At 40.2% G+C, this 15,258-nt stretch overlaps 1 protein-coding gene across 3 annotated transcripts in view; it reads left to right on the forward strand.

Annotated features, from left to right (window-relative positions):
- HECW2 (HECT, C2 and WW domain containing E3 ubiquitin protein ligase 2) overlaps nt 1-14,950 on the forward strand; it is a 746,182-nt gene extending 731,232 nt beyond the window's left edge. For all 3 annotated transcript variants that reach the window (XM_053698566.1, XM_053698567.1, XM_053698568.1), the window contains 5 exons: nt 3,124-3,270; nt 5,166-5,280; nt 9,642-9,727; nt 11,949-12,061; nt 13,050-14,950. In XM_053698566.1, the coding sequence (XP_053554541.1) occupies nt 3,124-3,270; nt 5,166-5,280; nt 9,642-9,727; nt 11,949-12,061; nt 13,050-13,161 (573 nt within the window). In that variant the 3' untranslated portion in view covers nt 13,162-14,950. The remainder of the gene's footprint in view (nt 1-3,123; nt 3,271-5,165; nt 5,281-9,641; nt 9,728-11,948; nt 12,062-13,049) is intronic.
- The last annotated feature ends 308 nt before the right edge of the window (nt 14,951-15,258 follow it).

Genomic DNA, 15,258 nt, shown 5'->3' on the forward strand with positions numbered 1-15,258 from the left:
AGTGCAATCGTTTGCGCCTCACTTGTGATCCAGCCCTAAAACCTTAACCTAGCATAGAAACATGGGAGCCATTTGCAATTACTTTGACTAGAACTATTGGAATGTGCAGTGTGCCTCTGTGAGTTAGTCATTGGGCTCCATTTTTCAATTGGCAGACGGACAAGGGTTGCTGTCATTAACCTTGTACCCCCAGCCTCGTGGCAAGTGCACAGCATCTGATGCCTGCTTGTAAATTGCAGCTTGTGCATTGCTGCCCCGCCCGCAAGGCCAATCATATGCGAGTTGGGGCTGTCAATCATCCTGATCGGGTTTGATCAGAATGATTGAAACTCTCCACACTTTAGGTGGGCAAAGAGGTTAAGTAGCAGTGGTCTTAAGCTCTCGCTGGTTAATAAATGGAGCCCATTGACTAAAATTTAAACAGCCATTTATGGGCAAGATTACATATGCAGTGTCACCCGCAAAAGCTGGCGATGCCAGATTTTACGCGGTTTTGGTATCACATATACGGCGCCACATATAAATATGGTACGTATATTTTACCCGTCGGCCACAATTTTTACTCCCATAAGCTAACATAGAACCACGTCGCAAATCGGTATCACATATTCACCTCGCCACATATAGGCAGGTGCAGCAAGCCTTGCGCTGAAAATGTGAGCACCGTAACTCCCTGAAAATATTAACTAACACCTAACGCATGCGCAATATCTATCTACCTGTCAACCGCCAACCCCCACCACAATAACTTATAAAATATATTAACCCCTAATCCGCCATTAACCCACATCGCAATAAACATAATACAACTATTAACCCCTAATACGCCATTAACCCACAACGCAATAAACCTACTAAAACTATTAACCCCTAATCCGCCAAACCCACAAAACGCAATAATTCTAATAAATCTATTACCCCTAATCCGCTGAACCCCCACAACGCAAATAACTAATTAAATTACTAAGCCCCCTAACCTATCACCCCCTAAATTAACACCAATTACCTAAATTAAAAAATACTAAGTTACAATTAAAATATAAAAGCTAACATTACTTAAAAATAAAAAACCTAAGATTAAATTAATCTAAGATTACAAAAATAAATAATTAATAAAATAATAAACCAAATTATCAAAAATTTTAAAATTAAACCTAATCCCTATGAAAATAAAAACGTCCCCCCAAAATAAAAACACCCCCTAATCTAATACTATACTACCAATAGCCCTTAAAATGGTCTTTTGTATGTCATTGCCCTAAGTTAAACAGCTCTTTTACCTTAAAAATACTCTTAACAGTAAAACCCCCACCCACCAAACCCCCCAAAATAAAAAAAACTAACACTAAAAGAGCATTTAGCTCCTTTACTGCCCTTAAAAGGGCATTCAGCTCTTTCAAGAATGCCCAATAAATCCCTAATGTACAAAAATAAAAAATAAATTAAAAAAAAGCCTAAATCTAACCCCCAAATAGGTACTCACCTGTCCTGAAGTGCGGCTGAGAAGGTCCTGTTTCAGGCGGTGAAGTCTTCTTCCAAGCAGCCGATATCTTCTTCCAAGCGGGGACCTCTTTCTTCTTTATTCAGGACCAAGCCGGCGCGGAGCGGAGATGAGTGCGGAGCAGAACCAGTGACCGTGGAGTCATGGTGCGTGAAGGATCCTCTTCGTTGTACACTGAATAGTTAATTCAAGGTACGCGCTTAAATATGGAGTCCCCTGCATTCTTATTGGCTGATTTGATTCTTCAAATCAAATTCAAATCAGCCAATAGGATGAGAGCTACTGAAATCCTATTGACTGATTTGAACAGCCAATAGGATTTCAGTAGCTTTCATCCTATTGGCTGATTTGAATTTGAAGAATCAAATCAGCCAATAGGAATGCAAGGGACGCCATATTTAAAAGCGTACCTTGAATTCACTATTCAGTGTACGGTGGCGATCATACAAAGAGGATCCTCCACGCTCCATGGCTCCGCGGTCGCCAGTTCTGCTCTGCACCAGCTTGGTCCTGGATGAAGAAGGAAGAGGTCCCTGCTTAGAAGAAGATGTCGGCCGCTTGGAAGAAGACTTCACCGCCTGGAACAGGACCTTCTCCACCGGACTTCAGGAACGGTGAGTACCTATTTGGGGATTAAATTTAGGCTTTTATTTTATTTTTTTATTTTTTTAGATTAGGGATTTATTGGGTACTCTTAAAAGAGCTGAATGCCCTTTTAACGGCAGTAAAAGAGCTTAATGCCCTTTTAAGGGCCATGCCCATACAAATGCCCCTTTAGGGGCAATGGGTAGTTTTGAATTGTTAAGTGTTAGTTTTTTTTTTGTTTTTTTTTTGTTTTTTCTGGGGTTTGGTGGGTGGGGGGTTTTACTGTTTTACTGTTAGAGGGGGGACTTAGTATTTTTTTAAGGTAAAAGAGTTGTTTTATTTAGGACAATGCCTTACAAAAGGCCCTTTTAAGGGCTATTGGTAGTTTAGTTTAGTATTAGATTAGGGGGTGTTTTTATTTTGGGGGGCTTTTTTATTAAGATTAGGCTTAATTTTTTAATTAGGGGTTAATACATTTATTAAGTAGATCGTGATGTGGGTTAATGGTGGATTAGGGGTTAATACATTTATTATTAGTTCCGATATGGGGGTGATGGCAGATATAGGGGTTTTGACGTGTCGGGTTTATTTTTGGGAGGCGTGTTAGACTTTTACAGGAGATTTAAAAAAAAAAAAATTCTTAGGCGCCGGCAGTTTCTAACGTGCCGTAAGTCACTGGCGACTCCAGAAATGTGTATTTACGCACATTTCTGGACATCGCTAGTTTATCCGACTTACGGCTTTTTATGAATCGCCGGCGCCATATATGTGATTCCCCGATGTGGCGACGCGGGTTTCAGCAGTTACGCTGAAGCCTGCGCCGCATATGTAATCTCGCCCTATATCTTCTGTTAGCTTTAAGATAGTTTCTTTTAATTTTTTCGAATTCTGCTATGTAAGGTTTTTTTTTTTATTGGGATATATTGATTGTAGGAGTTTATAGTCACCACAGTTTTCTTTGTGGAGTGATTGTATTTGTTTCACTTTATAAATAATAAGCTTAGTTATAGTTTTTGTCCGTTTCTTGTTTTGTGAAGATTACAGAGCGAGAGTTGAAGCCAGGGGGCGCTAATATACCAGTAACTGAGAAGAATAAGAAGGAATACATTGAGAAGATGGTGAAATGGAGAATTGAAAGAGGTGTCGTCCAGCAGACAGAAAGCCTTGTGCGAGGATTTTATGAGGCAATTAAATATCATTATTTCTGGCTCACATATTTAGTTAAACATTTTGTTATTTTTAATTTGCATCTTACTATAAGCTGTTTTTTTCTTCATCTATAGCTTAGAAATGTTACAATTTTACAGATCTTTGTGTGTTGCTCTATTAGACAAATAAATCTGCCTCCGAAAAGAGCAGAACGCCACTATCCGCTTCGTTATTTGTTTACACAAACAACTGCTGAATATCTAAAAATTAAACCCATAAAATTTTATTTTATCATTCAGATAGAGCATACAATTTAAAACAATTTTACAATTTACTTCTATTTTATTTGCTTCATTCTCTTGGTAATGTTTGTTGAAAAGCATACCTAGGTAGGTTCAGGAGCTGGAAACTACCTCCTGATTGGGGGCTGCACATCTATACCGCTTATCATTAGCTTGCCAATGTATACAGCTAGCTCCCAGTAGTGCATTGCTGCTCCTTCAATAAAGGATGCCAAGAGAATGAAGCAAAACTGATAACAGAAGTTAACTAGAAAGTTATTGAAAATGTTGTGCTCTATCTGAATAAAGAAATAAAAAAATTGGGTTTCACATCTATTTAAAGGGACAGTAAACCTTAAAAATAATGTTATATAATTCTGCACATAGTGCAGAATTATATAACATTATTTAGGTGCTATAGCTATAAATGCGTTTTTTACCTTTTAATTTGTTAAAAATATGGCGCTTTTAGAGACCCGCTCTCTGCTCTCTGCTGAGCGGGTCTGTTATATTTAGTCGTCACAGCCCGGCCCGACCGCGCCATAGCACTAAGTGCAGCTCGCTCCTGTCACAGGAGCGAGCTGCACTTAGTCTTATGGCGCGGTCGGGCCGGGCTGTGACTATACAGCTGGCCCGATGCGCTGACTAAATATAACAGACCCGCTCAGCCGAGAGCGGGTCTGTAAAAGCGCCATATTTTTGACAAATTAAAAGGTAAAAAACGCATTTATAGCTATAGCACCTAAATAATGTTATATAATTCTGCACTATGTGCAGAATTATATAACATTATTTTTAAGGTTTACTGTCCCTTTAATGATAATTTGTGCAAAAAACATTGACATTTTTAAAATGAGCTAATTGTACTGGAATACTGACTAAAATGATAGCTGGTTGGTTAGTAAAACATCAGGGTAGTGCACCCATCAAAACAGTCCTGGGGAGAACAGTTTTGAAGGCGTTTAGAATCATCATCATCAAACTTAAAATTTTCTGAGACGTAAAATAAGAGTTTACAATATGATATTTCTTAATAATTTAATAATGATTTGAAATGTGCTGTATAATAAGTTTTCCCCCTGTATGTGGGACTTTTTATTATGTCCCTTTAACCCTGTCGAGCCATTTTGCCCGCTGTTTAGCCGTTTTTAGTTTTTTGCACTAATTATATTTAAATAGCAATTTCAGCTATTTTATCAACTCAGAGCCACTTTTAAAAAAAATTGCTTAGTTTTAAAAAAAAAAAAAAAAATCTCTCAAAATACTTCTCCTACCTTAATCCTTGTTTCCTTGTTCTGCTGTGGTACGTTCCAGCCTCTTCCAGCAGAAGTATTCCTCTTCTTCACCACCATGTGACACTAGTCTGGTATTCTGTCCTATTTATGTATTTTTTTAGAATGATCAGTATTGTGGTGAGAGTGCTTTCTGCCGAAATTGAGAAGATACACTAATGTATTTACAACTTTAAAAATTGACTTTCAAATGATGCTTGAGATTTAACCTCTTAAGGACATATGACGGAATTTTTCCATCATAAAAAAAGGGTTAAAATTACATTGAAACATAACATGGATACTGGATGTATGTACAGCTGGTGATCCTGCTCATTTCTCAAGAATAATTAAATGTTTTCTCTATATATATTTCAGGTAGTTGATGCTCGTTTGGTGTCAGTCTTTGATGCAAGAGAACTTGAATTAGTTATTGCAGGAACAGCTGAAATTGATCTGGGAGATTGGAGGATCCACACAGAATATAGGGGAGGTACAAGACATTTTTTATCTAGAGCGCTAATTTATCGCGTGCCCGTAAACGGGCAAATTTGCCTGTTTACGAGCGAGCAATAAATAACCATCCATTACAAGTGGCTGTTTTTTGGCTACTGCAAGCTAGCAGTGTGTTCTCTGTAAATATATATGTATATGCTTATATACATATATATTTATGTGTTAATATGTGTATATACACTTATTACCACATAAATATATATGTACTGTATATATTCATATACATATATATTTACATCTGCTGCCCATCGCTGCGCGACTTTCTACCTTCACTGCGCTAGTTCTCATGCTGTGTCTAACGGCATGAGAACGAGGTTCCCACTAGAGCCTATGGAAGCAAGTTCACATAAGTGCAATGCTTCTGTGCAATGCGAAACATGTGCATTGCACCTCACTTGTAATACCAGCACACATTTGCATGCACTGGAATGACTAAGTTGAGTTAAAATATCGCTTTCACGGAAGCAATATTTTGCGATCAACTTGTAAGCTAGCCCTAAGTGATTTAATTCAAGAGGTACAAAAATATAAAATTTTACATGGTTGCAGAAATGTAGCAATGTTCTGTCTTTATGTCTAAAGCTGAGCGCTACTACTTATAGAAACATAAGTACGGTACTAACTAGGTTATATACAAATATGTTGATGTTATGATATAGTTCAGTACCTTTTGGAAATCTAAATTGATGTTGCATCATCATTTCAGCAACCATTAATCTATGAAGGTTTTATAATGCCATTTATAAAGTAATGACACATTTTTATATATTACAAGGAAGAAGCACTAATTTGAAAATATTCATTGACAGCAGCAGATAGTGGCCCTTGACTGCTAATTAGCCTTTTATATCTGGAACTAGTCCTAAAGCCCGTTCACACGGGCCATTTTTTGCAGTATATCGGTCTCACCCCTTACTCTCTCTCCCTCCCCCTCTCTTTTGCTCTCTCTCTCCCCCTCTCTTTTGCTATCTCGCCCCCTCTCTTTTGCGCTGTCTCGCTCCACCTCTCTTTTGCTCTCTCTCCCATTCTCTTTTGTGCTCTCTCTCTCCCTCCTCTCTTTTGCGCTCCCTCTCCCCCCTCTCTTTTGCTCTCTCCCCCTCTCTTTTGCTCTCTCCCCCTCTCTTTTGCTCTCTCTCCCCTCTATTTTGCTCTCTCTCTCCCCTCTCTTTTGCTCTCTCCCCCCTCTCTTTTGCTCCTCTCCCCCCCTCTCTTTTGCTCTCTCTCCCCCCCTCTCTTTTGCTCTCTCTCCCCTTCTCTTTTGTGCTCTCTCTCCCCTCTCTTTTGCGCTCTCTCTCCCCCTCTCTTTTGCGCTCTCTCCCCGTCTCTTTTGCACTCTCTCCCCTCTCTTTTGCGCTCTCTCTCCCCCCTCTCTTTTGCGCTCTCTCTCCTCCTTCTCTTTTGCGCTCTCTCTCTCCCCCCTCTCTCTTGTGCTCTCTCCACCTCTCTTTTGCACTCTCTCGCTCCACCTCTCTTTTGCTCTCTCCCCTCTCTTTTGCTCTCTCCCCCCTCTCTTTTGCTCTCTCCCCCTCTCTTTAGCGCTCTCTTCCCCCTCTCTCTTTTGTGCTCTCTCCCCTTCTCTTTTGCGCTCTCTCTCTCCCCCTCTCTTTAGCGCTCTCTCCCCCTCTCTCTTTTGTGCTCTCTCCCCCTCTCTCTTTTGCGCTCTCTCCCCCTCTCTCTTTTGCGCTCTCTCCCCCCCTCTCTTCTGCTCTCTCTCTCTCCCCTCTCTTTTGCACTCTCTCTCTCTTCCCCCTCTCTTTTGCGCTCTCTCGCTCCACCTCTCTTTTGCTCTCTCCCCTCTCTTTTGCTCTCTCCCCCCTCTCTTTTGCTCTCTCCCCCTCTCTTTTGCGCTCTCTCTCCCCCTCTCTTTAGCGCTCTCTTCCCCCTCTCTCTTTTGTGCTCTCTCCCCCTCTCTTTAGCGCTCTCTCCCCCTCTCTTTTGTGCTCTCTCCCCCTCTCTCTTTTGCGCTCTCTCCCCCTCTCTCTTTTGCGCTCTCTCCCCCCTCTCTTCTGCTCTCTCTCTCTCCCCCTCTCTTTTGCACTCTCTCTCTCTCTTCCCCCCTCTTTTGCACTCTCTCTTTCTCCCCCTCTCTTTTATGCTCTCTCTCTCCCCCCTCTCTTTTGTGCTCTCTCTCTCCCCCTCTCTTTTGTGCTCTCTCCCCCTCTCTTTTGCTCTGTCTCTCTCACCTCTCTTTTGCTCTCTCTCTCTCTCCATCCATCTCTTTTGCTCTCTCTCCCCGCACTCTCTCTCCCCTCTCCCCCCCTCTTTTGCTCTCTCTCACCCCTCTCTATTGCTCTCTCTCCTCCTCTCTTCTTTTGCTCTCTCTCTTCCCCTTTCTTTTGCTCTCTCTCTTTCCCCCTCTCTCTTCCCTCTATTTTGCTCTTTCCCCTCTCTTTTGCTCTCTCTTACCCTCTCTTTAGCTCTTTCCCATCTCTTTTGCTCTCTCCCCCTCTCTCTCTCGGGTGCGTGACCACGCCCGGTCACGCCCCCGCTCACGCCCACTTCCGCCACCGTCTCCGTGCCGCAGCAGATCAGGTAGATTCTAAGGCCAGGTGTGTTTGTCCTTGTGCTGTCTCTACTGCACATGACAGCTTCGAACAAACACACTTGGCCTTTTATATTATAGGACTAGTCCTAAAGCCCGTTCACACAGGCCTTTTTTTGCAGTACAGCGGTCCCACTCCTTGCGCTCTCTCCCTCTCCCTCTCTTTTGCTCTCTCTCTCCTCCTCTCTTTTGCGCTCTCTCCCCCTCTCTTTTTTGCGCTCTGTCTCTCCCCCCTCTCTTTTGCGCTCTCTCTCTCTCCCCCTCTATTTTACACTCTCTCCTCCCTCTCTCTCCCCTCTCTTTTGCGCTCTCTCTCCCCCCTCTCTTTTGCGCTCTCTCTCTTTCCCCATCTCTTTTGTGCTCTCTCTCCCCTCTCTTTTGCGCTCTCCCCCCCTCTCTTTTGCACTCTCTCCCCCCTCTCTTTTGTGCTCTCCCCCCTCTCTTTTGTGCTCTATCTCCCCCTCTCTTTTGCACTCTCTCCCCCCCCTCTCTTTTGCGTTCTCTCTTCCCTCTCTTTTGCAATCTCTCCCCCTCTCTTTTGCGCTCTCTCTCCCCCCTCTCTTTTGTTCACTCTTCCCCCTCTCTATTGCTGTCTCCCTCTCTTTATCACCCCTCTTCTGCTCTCTCTCTCCCCCTCTCTTGTTAGCTCTCTCTCACCCTCTCTTTTGCGCTCTCTCTCCCCCCCTCTCTTTTGCGCTCTCTCTCTCCACCTCTCTTTTGCGCTCTCTCTCTCCCCCTCTCTTTTGCGCTCTCTCACCCTCTCTTTTGCGCTCTCTCCCCCTCTCTTTTGCTCTCTCTCTCTCCCCCCTCTCTTTTGTGCTCTCTCCCCTCTCTTTTGCGCTCTCTCTCTCCCCCTCTCTTGCGCTCTCTCCCCCCTCTCTTTTGCGCTCTCTCCCCCCTCTCTTTTGCGCTCTCTCCCCCCTCTCTCTCCCCCCCCCTCTCTCTCTCTCTCTCTCCCCCCTCTCCCTCCCCTCTCTCTCCTCTCTCCCTCCCCTCTCTCTCTCCCCCCCCCCTCTCTCTCTCCCCCCCTCTCTCTCTCCCCCCCTCTCTCCCCCTCTCTCTCTCCCCCCCCTCTCCCCCCCCTCTCTCTCTCTCCCCTCTCTCTCTCCCCTCTCTTTTTATCTCTCCCCCCTCTCTATCTCTCTCCCCTTTATCTTGCGAGTGACCGCACCCGGCCACACCCCCTTCACATTTGGTCACGCCCCCGATCACGCCCGGACACGCCCACCTCTGCTGCAGATTAGGTAGGGATCTCAAAGGCCAGGTGTGTTTGTCCTCGTGCTGTCTCTACTGCGCATGACAGCTTCGGACAAACACACTTGGCCTTTTATATAATATAAATATAAGGTCTCTGTCTGACTTTAAGAGTTTAAATTTTGATATGATCATCTTTTCTAGACCTGCATATTGTATAGGCAGTCTTGATCTTTGTTTTTTTCCCAGTTCTGTTGAGTAATATATGTGGTCAACTTTCTCATCTTAGAAACAAATAGCAGTGACATGTCTGGATTGTCATTAAGGAAATGAGTAGAATATGATAGCTGACTGGTCAAGTAATGCAACACAGCAACCCAGTCCCTGTTGTAGGACATTCCATCTGCTGCCAAGATCACATATTATTAGATACTGAAATTGGGGGTTTAAAACCTTCTTATTAAAGACACATATGTTAGTATGACATCACTGGGAATAAACAGGGCAAAAGACACCTAAATTGCCTGTATCTAGAGGAACTGAAAATCCTGCAGTAAATACTGATTATGTATGTAATAATGTTCTGTTTCTGATTTTTGTAGGTTATCATGATACTCATATTGTTATTCGGTGGTTTTGGGGAGCAGTTGAAAGATTTAACAATGAGCAGCGCCTTCGTTTATTACAGGTAATTTAATCTGGAGATACAGGAATGTTATGAGGGCTTTTCACCTCTAACATTTTTACGAGGTCTATGATATTTTCTGGCTTAAAATGTTATCTTGGCTGATTTCTTTGCTTTTACTTAAACCTGTAGTAACTAATTCAGTTCCAGTTGTCATTGAGGGTTATATCAATTTTTGAAAAAACATCCACACTTAATTTGAATCTTTTAAAAAAAAAAAAAATTCAATGCCCATATTATCATGCTGGTAGACCTTAAGGCTCTTCATTGGTTTGGTACATGCAGGGGACAAATCGAGCAGGAATCATGGGAACGGAGTTCCTGCACTATTTTTGCAGGAGAAACTAAGTTCCCTTTGGACAGAGAAGTGAAACACTTCTGTAAACACTGCTGCTGCTGGTGGGAGGACCTGGAGCACAGTCTGGTTAGAGGGATAGTGAGATCCTCTAGTAATAGGCAGTAACACTTCCTACAATACACTAAATGCAAACCTGTCAGCGGTCCTGCTGTGTGATCACCCAGCACTGTGTGTAACACATGGGGGCCGAATTATCATTGTGCGAGCGGACATGATTCGATATTGCGGATCATGTCCGCTGCACAACGATAAATGCCGACAGCATACGCTCTCAGCATTTATCATTGCACCAGCAGTTCTTGTGGACTGCTGGTGCAATACCGCCCCCTGCAGATTCACGGCCAATCGGCCGCTAGCAGGGGGTGTCAATCAACCCGATCGTATTCGATCGGGTTGATTTCTGTCAATTTCTGTCCGCCGCCTCATAGCAGGCGGACAGGTTATGGAGCAGCAGTCTTTAGACCTCTGCTTCATAACTTGTGTTTCTGGCGAGCCTTCAGGCTATGCCCCATTGTGTTTACATTTCTGGGTGGCTTGCCCTGGGGTTATTTAGCTCTCATCAGCAGAAATAGAACAATAGCACCTTAAGTGGGTAAGAGGCTGCAACAGTGGAGGATTCTCAGGCCCAAACGCAACCATTCAACCCTTCATTGGATTTAATTTTCTTTCATTAACCAAAGTGTACAGATTATATACAAATAAATACAGTGTGTGTATATAAAACAATATTAAATGTAAGTCGGGGGTGGAAGTCTTGGTGAGTTCCCACACTTTTTTTTTTGTAGGACTTGACCCCTGGATACATGTAAGTAATATGGAGAAAGAAAAGGAAGGAAATATATTGCTATATTTAGGAACGAAAGTGCCCTTTATCATTATACTTGGTTAAATATGAAAATGTTGGAACAAAGGAAATAAAATAAAACATCCAGGATAAGAACATACCCTTAATAAACTAAACAGAAACCCAACTCGACTCACAATACATTGTTTTGTCAAAATGCTTTCTGTAAGCACAGTCGGTAATCAGCAAGAGTTACATATACCTGATGTATGACCCACAGTTATACACTGGGCACACTCGTGTCATATGTAGAGTAACTAAGGACAATCATCAGCTTTCATGGACTCTCAAAATCTCTGCCCCTAACAGCAAATATGGGTACCAAGAGGTGTTGGGAAAATTATTTTTATCCTTATTTTTATTTATTATAATTAATTTTATCACTAGGTCATGATCCATTTTAAATTCCTAAATTTACATTTCTAAATAGTAATTTCTGCGTAGATGGAAGGCAACTTTTTAAGCCTTCAGCCTAAGGGGTATATTTAACATAGTGTGAGTGGACATGATACGTTGTAGCGTATCATGTCCGCTGCACATCGATAAATGCCGACAGCATATGTTGTCGGTATTTATCATTGCACCAGCAGTTCTTGTGAACTGCTGGTGCAAGGCCGCCCCCTGCAGATTTGCGGCCAATCATGTCAATCATGTCAGAGTCGTGGCCTAAGTGTCTTATTCATAAGTGTAATTGACATGCAAGCAAGTTTATAATGCATACGCACCAGTCAGCACATATAGGCTTTATCATCAGAACTGCGCACTCAGAACCTCCCAATTATGGAAATATGTAGCAGGGTTAGTCTTGAGAAGTCAGCAGGGTGCATTTTAAGTTCTGGGAATTAGAAGTTGATCAATTTTCAGAGCTAAATTACATAAAAAAGGGAGCAAAATAAGTAATGAAACATTGCAAAGTTGGTTCACTATACATAACTAAACATTTTATATACAAATGTCAAAATGTTTACCTTTAAACATACAATAGTAACTCCTGATTGTTCCTTTTTTGTGCATTTTGGCAGTTTGTTACTGGCACATCCAGTATACCATACGAAGGCTTCGCATCTCTGAGAGGTAGCAATGGGCCAAGAAGATTTTGTGTTGAGAAGTGGGGGAAAATCACTGCTCTTCCCAGGTAACAAAGCAAAACAAGATTCAATTAAAGGGACCCTGAACCCAGTTTTTTTCTTTTATGAATCAGATAGAGCATGCAATTTTAAGCAACTTTCTAATTTACTCCTATTATCAATTTTTCTTCGTTCACTTGCTATCTTTATTTGAAAAAGAAGGCATCTAAGCTTTTTTTTTAGGTTCAGGACTGTGGACAGCACTTTTTTCATTGGTGGATAAATGTATCCACCAATCAGCAAGGACAACCCAGGTTGTTTACAAAAAATGGGCTGGCATCTAAACTTACATTCTTGCATTTCAAATAAAGATACCAAGAGAATGAAGATAATTTGATAATAGAAATAAATTAGAAAGTTGCTTAAAATGTCATGCTCTATCTGAATCACAAAAGAAAAAATGTGGGTTCAGTGTCCCTTTAAACTTTTTAGTGTCAACTAGGCAATAAATTAATAGTTTTAAGCAAGAAGATAATTAAAGTGTTCTAATTTTTTAAGTGTATGTTATACACATTTCTTATTTTGTGCAATATTAAACAAAATGTTATGTCTACATGTGATATTTTAGGTATAAAATGCACTACATTGAAAGTCTATGTATTTACTTGTCATTAGTCTTCAGAAACAGCTAATATATGGCTGGTCAGGCGTTAGGACAAGTGCGTGTATATATAACCTATAATGATGTCTGCTCTTTTAAGCAGTAATTAGATTATGGAATGAATTTGTATGTAATTGTGTTGAAAAGCTTAGACGTATTTAATTGTGTCTAGAGGGGCCAGTTATGGAACATATGACTGCGCTTCCTTCATAAAGATATAATAATCCCTTTAAATCTCCCAATAATTTTTAGTTATGTAGTATGTACAAAAAAGTGAAAGTTTAAAATCCTGTTAGAACCCTTTGATAAGAGGTTTAGGAAGGAAGTTGACATTTACAGGGGAGTGCAGTTTCTTAAATGTTTTTTTTAACTAACTTTTTTCCTTTCTTTAACAGAGCACATACATGTTTTAATCGCCTTGACCTGCCTCCATACCCATCATTTTCTATGCTCTATGAAAAGCTGTTGACGGCTGTAGAGGAAACAAGTACATTTGGTCTTGAGTAGTAGACATACTATTTATGACATATGGCACTTTTGCTAGGTCCGAGGCTGTTCCAACAACTGTCCTATGTTTCATGATTAAATACAGAACAGCTCTACAAATCCTTTGAGGAACACATGAACATATAACTCTAGGATTCAATAGATTTATTAGACCAGGCCCGGTACATGAATATACCTGGAAAAAGCTGAACACACTTGCAATAAACAGTTGTCTGTTATATTTTTGATCAGATTTTACAACTATCAATGATGGAAACAGACATTTTAACATCTTCGTATAGTTGAATTTTGCTGATGAAATCCAAAGAGAAGAACAGAGCAAGAATACAAAGTGGAACCAATAACATGGATATCTAAAGACTTCATCATCATAGACATTTAATGCATTCCAACATCAACAGTAAATGTTAAGGTGCTTGCATGGTGTGCACCCAAAGATGTAATTGTAGTTGACAAACAGAACAAAAATGGGTCACTAATACCTAATGACCCAGTGTGTGAATGCATGTTTTAGATTTCACCTCATTTTGGTGGAAATACAGATTCACTAAATCTAGTACATGCAAAAAGATTGACCAGTCTATATATTACTATAATAATGTACTACACACGTTGCTGCTCTCTGCACTCCTGTATATTCTTACTATTTTTAAACGAAACTCCTTTGCCAGCACTATAAAAAAAAATGACATATGTATCAAAAATTAATTTTGCTTTACAGCAACAAACTTCCAGTTTTGGATTTAAAAAACAATCACATATCTGTGTTAATGTCACTGTACATTATTAAACCTTTTTACACTCTGTACAGAAGTTTTTTTTACAAGGTATTAAAGGTTTGCGCAATATGGAAAGAACATTGCACTTTTATTTATTATATAAACGAGATACTCAAACCTAATTGGCAGACGTTTCAAAATAAGCAATTGAGATAACATTTGAAGTTGCAGCAAAAAATTATATTATTATTATTAGTATTATTAAATTGGCTATTTAAATTGTACTAAGTACAGCAGGGATATGGTTTTTTAGTTTTCCTGGTTTAATTTTAACTTTTAAGATTGTTTATCTCATTTTTCAAAAGGACACAGAGGATGTAAAGCTTATATCAATTTCAGTGACTTCTTACAAAGATTTTTATGACTTTCAATTGACGCACATTTTTGTGTGGAGAGTGTGTTTATATTGCATGAATACAGTTGTAAACTATTAAAGGGACAGTAAATATTTGATTTTCTAATATAGAGAGTTTAATTATGTACAGTAAAAAAAAAACACTTTGCGATATACTTTATTTATTTTGCTCTCTTTTCCTGTAATTTATGTCTGACAATTTAGTTACAAGTCTAACTCAGCCATGTATCTGTCCCTAATGATAAGATAAAGAATTGGAAAATAATGGATATTTTGCTAACATTATGACAATGGCTAGCCTTGTCCGCTTCACTAACAAGTCTGGATTGGCTCCTCCATCATCAACCAAGTTGTGAGTGGAGTTTAACTATTACAAACAATTGCAGCTAAGTAATAAGGCCTTTAAAAATAATTCAGCCACACAGTATGCTAATTGCAAGGTGTTTACTGTCCCTTTAATTTACCACCACATATTCTGAAAGCAAATGCATATCTAATTATTTTTATAGGTCTTCTATAAGATCTACTATCAAGTTGATATTTAAACTGTTATTGACAAACAACACTGTTGCTTTCATATTTATAATGCCATAGACATTGTGCTTTGTATGTATTATTGAGCACTGTCAATAATAAAGTATTTTTATTTTTTTAACATGATCTATCAGTTATGTTTTACCATTAATTTATATTGTGTGTGAAAACATAGTATATTTATATTTTATTTTCCAATTCAAAGAAGAGCCAATGTTTGAATTAGAAGAAAATAAACACTTTCTAAAGCAAAACTTACATCTAGGTAAGTATGTTATTTTGGCATTATCGACCCTAGTTTGCTATGTACTTAATACCAGACAAGACATGACTGTTGACCCAATTCGAAGTAACAAACAGATGTGGCTTCCAATCACTGACTGTGTCCTGCTATGGAGCTGCAATGTTACCTATGCATATCCCATAAAA

The sequence above is a fragment of the Bombina bombina genome, chromosome 1 (genome assembly GCF_027579735.1).
Source record: "Bombina bombina isolate aBomBom1 chromosome 1, aBomBom1.pri, whole genome shotgun sequence".
NCBI lineage: Eukaryota > Metazoa > Chordata > Amphibia > Anura > Bombinatoridae > Bombina > Bombina bombina.